Genomic DNA, 1,917 nt, shown 5'->3' on the forward strand with positions numbered 1-1,917 from the left:
CTGTTGGCCAGGCGGTGCTAGTTGGTGGCCGACCAGCCCACACAGGCGGTGCTCGTGGGCATTGCCTTACATGTGACAGCCGCCTGCGCGCAAGGCGGTAGTCATCATACGTGTGCCAGGCGACGCCGCAAGGGCAATCGCCCTAGTGCGAGTCAACAACCGCCTTTGCACGAGGTGGCACCGCAAGGACAAACCACCCTAGCGTGAGGCGACTGCCCAAGGCGGCAACCGCTTATCACATGGCAACACCACACTATCACTTGCCAAGCAACAATCGCAAAGGTTACAACTGCCGACCTTGGCGTCGACAGTGGGGAGGCGACGGCCGCCTCACGTAGAGCAGGAATTATGGGTTTTTGGGGGTAAAGGATAATTTTACCCTTGTGAATTTTAAAAAATTTAAAGGATAATCTAAATTATCAAAATACCCCTCAGAATTTAAAAAATTTTCTATCCCTAACTTCATAAAATATTAGTTAATTAAAAGATTTAATTAACTACTACTATTTATCTAGTAATCCTACATAATGATATATATATATATATATATATATATATATATATATATATATATATATATATATATATATATATATATATATATATATATATATATATATATATATATATATATATATATATATATAATGTACGATGTGGGAAGATGATCATGGACCGTGTGATGTGTGTTTGTGATTATTATTATTGGGCCTTGCGAGCCTCCATTTTTCATTCATTGTTGGGCCTACGTGCGTGTAATTATATTATAATTATACAAGAGGCATGGAGGAAGCTTGGAGGTGGCAACGAGAACCTCGAGGTCGATTTAGGCGATTACGACACATGGAGATGCGTCAAGGTGCTAGCAGATCCGACGATGACAAGATGGATGATCACCACACTTGGAGATACGCTGATGCACACATAGATCCTGATGTAAGTGATTAGGTCCACTGGCTTAGGCCAATCATATTAGGTTGTGGTCCATGATCATCTGGTGTATTTGTGCATGTGATTGCTATAACCTACTATATAAGTATATATATTTGCATGCGATGTAAATATAAATTAAATATGTATATATGCGACATATTTTATTAGGAAACCAAATCTAAATCCCCTCTTATGATAATATTAAGTCAGTAAGCGTGAGACAATTGATGAAAAATCTAGGGGGCGACATCATATGCACAATAGAAGAACATAAAAATAAAATCCCCAAATTTCTCATCGATGTGTTCGTCATGGTGAGAAGATTGGTACGTAAAAATTGTAAAACTTAAAACTTATGTATATTAAAGATTATGTTACCGAGGGAGATCGTATATCCCTGAATCCATGTAGATCTCTAAGAGAGGGTGAAAGAGGTCAAGCGTCCTCCTTTCTAGCGGTGATCGACACAACAGGGCTATGACGATACTCCTCAAGTCTCCAGGCCTAGGAGGAGAAGGGGAGGAGAATAGGAGATGGCAACAAAAAAAGGCTCTAGCCTGTGAACCATTGGTTCCCTCCTATTTATAGATGTCCTCTGTTAACTTAACCCTAATGGATCCTGCCCTATTAGGTATTGGATCTTCATCCAACTACCCAAGCCTCTTAGATTAGTGGATCTTTATCCAATAATCGCTTATTGGATCCCATCCATATGATATAATAATTCAGAGGCTTATTGGATATCCAATAAGATATGGGCTCCAATGGATATCTCATATCCAAACCTCTACTCATCGCAATGCCTACCATATATGTGACCCTCTAGGCCCAATATCGAGCTGATCGTGAGTCATACCTATCAGAACTCCTTCTGGCTTAGTGAATTATTATCTCCATAATAATTCACTCGACTTATCGACTACGGACATACTAGGCCACTACGCCACAGTCCCCAGATGATACAGGGGAATCCAATCCATTGGA

The 1,917-nt window shown here is 40.2% G+C and overlaps 1 protein-coding gene across 1 annotated transcript in view; it reads left to right on the top strand.

Moving 5' to 3' along the window:
- The first annotated feature begins 843 nt into the window (after positions 1-843).
- Positions 844-1,917, top strand: part of LOC135616377 (uncharacterized) — a 24,480-nt gene continuing 23,406 nt past the window's right edge. Inside the window, exon 1 of the mRNA XM_065115564.1 lies at positions 844-936. Within this exon, the coding sequence (XP_064971636.1) occupies positions 844-936 (93 nt within the window). The remainder of the gene's footprint in view (positions 937-1,917) is intronic.

The sequence above is a fragment of the Musa acuminata genome, chromosome BXJ2-7 (assembly GCF_036884655.1).
Source record: "Musa acuminata AAA Group cultivar baxijiao chromosome BXJ2-7, Cavendish_Baxijiao_AAA, whole genome shotgun sequence".
In the NCBI taxonomy this organism is placed as follows: Eukaryota; Viridiplantae; Streptophyta; class Magnoliopsida; order Zingiberales; family Musaceae; genus Musa; species Musa acuminata.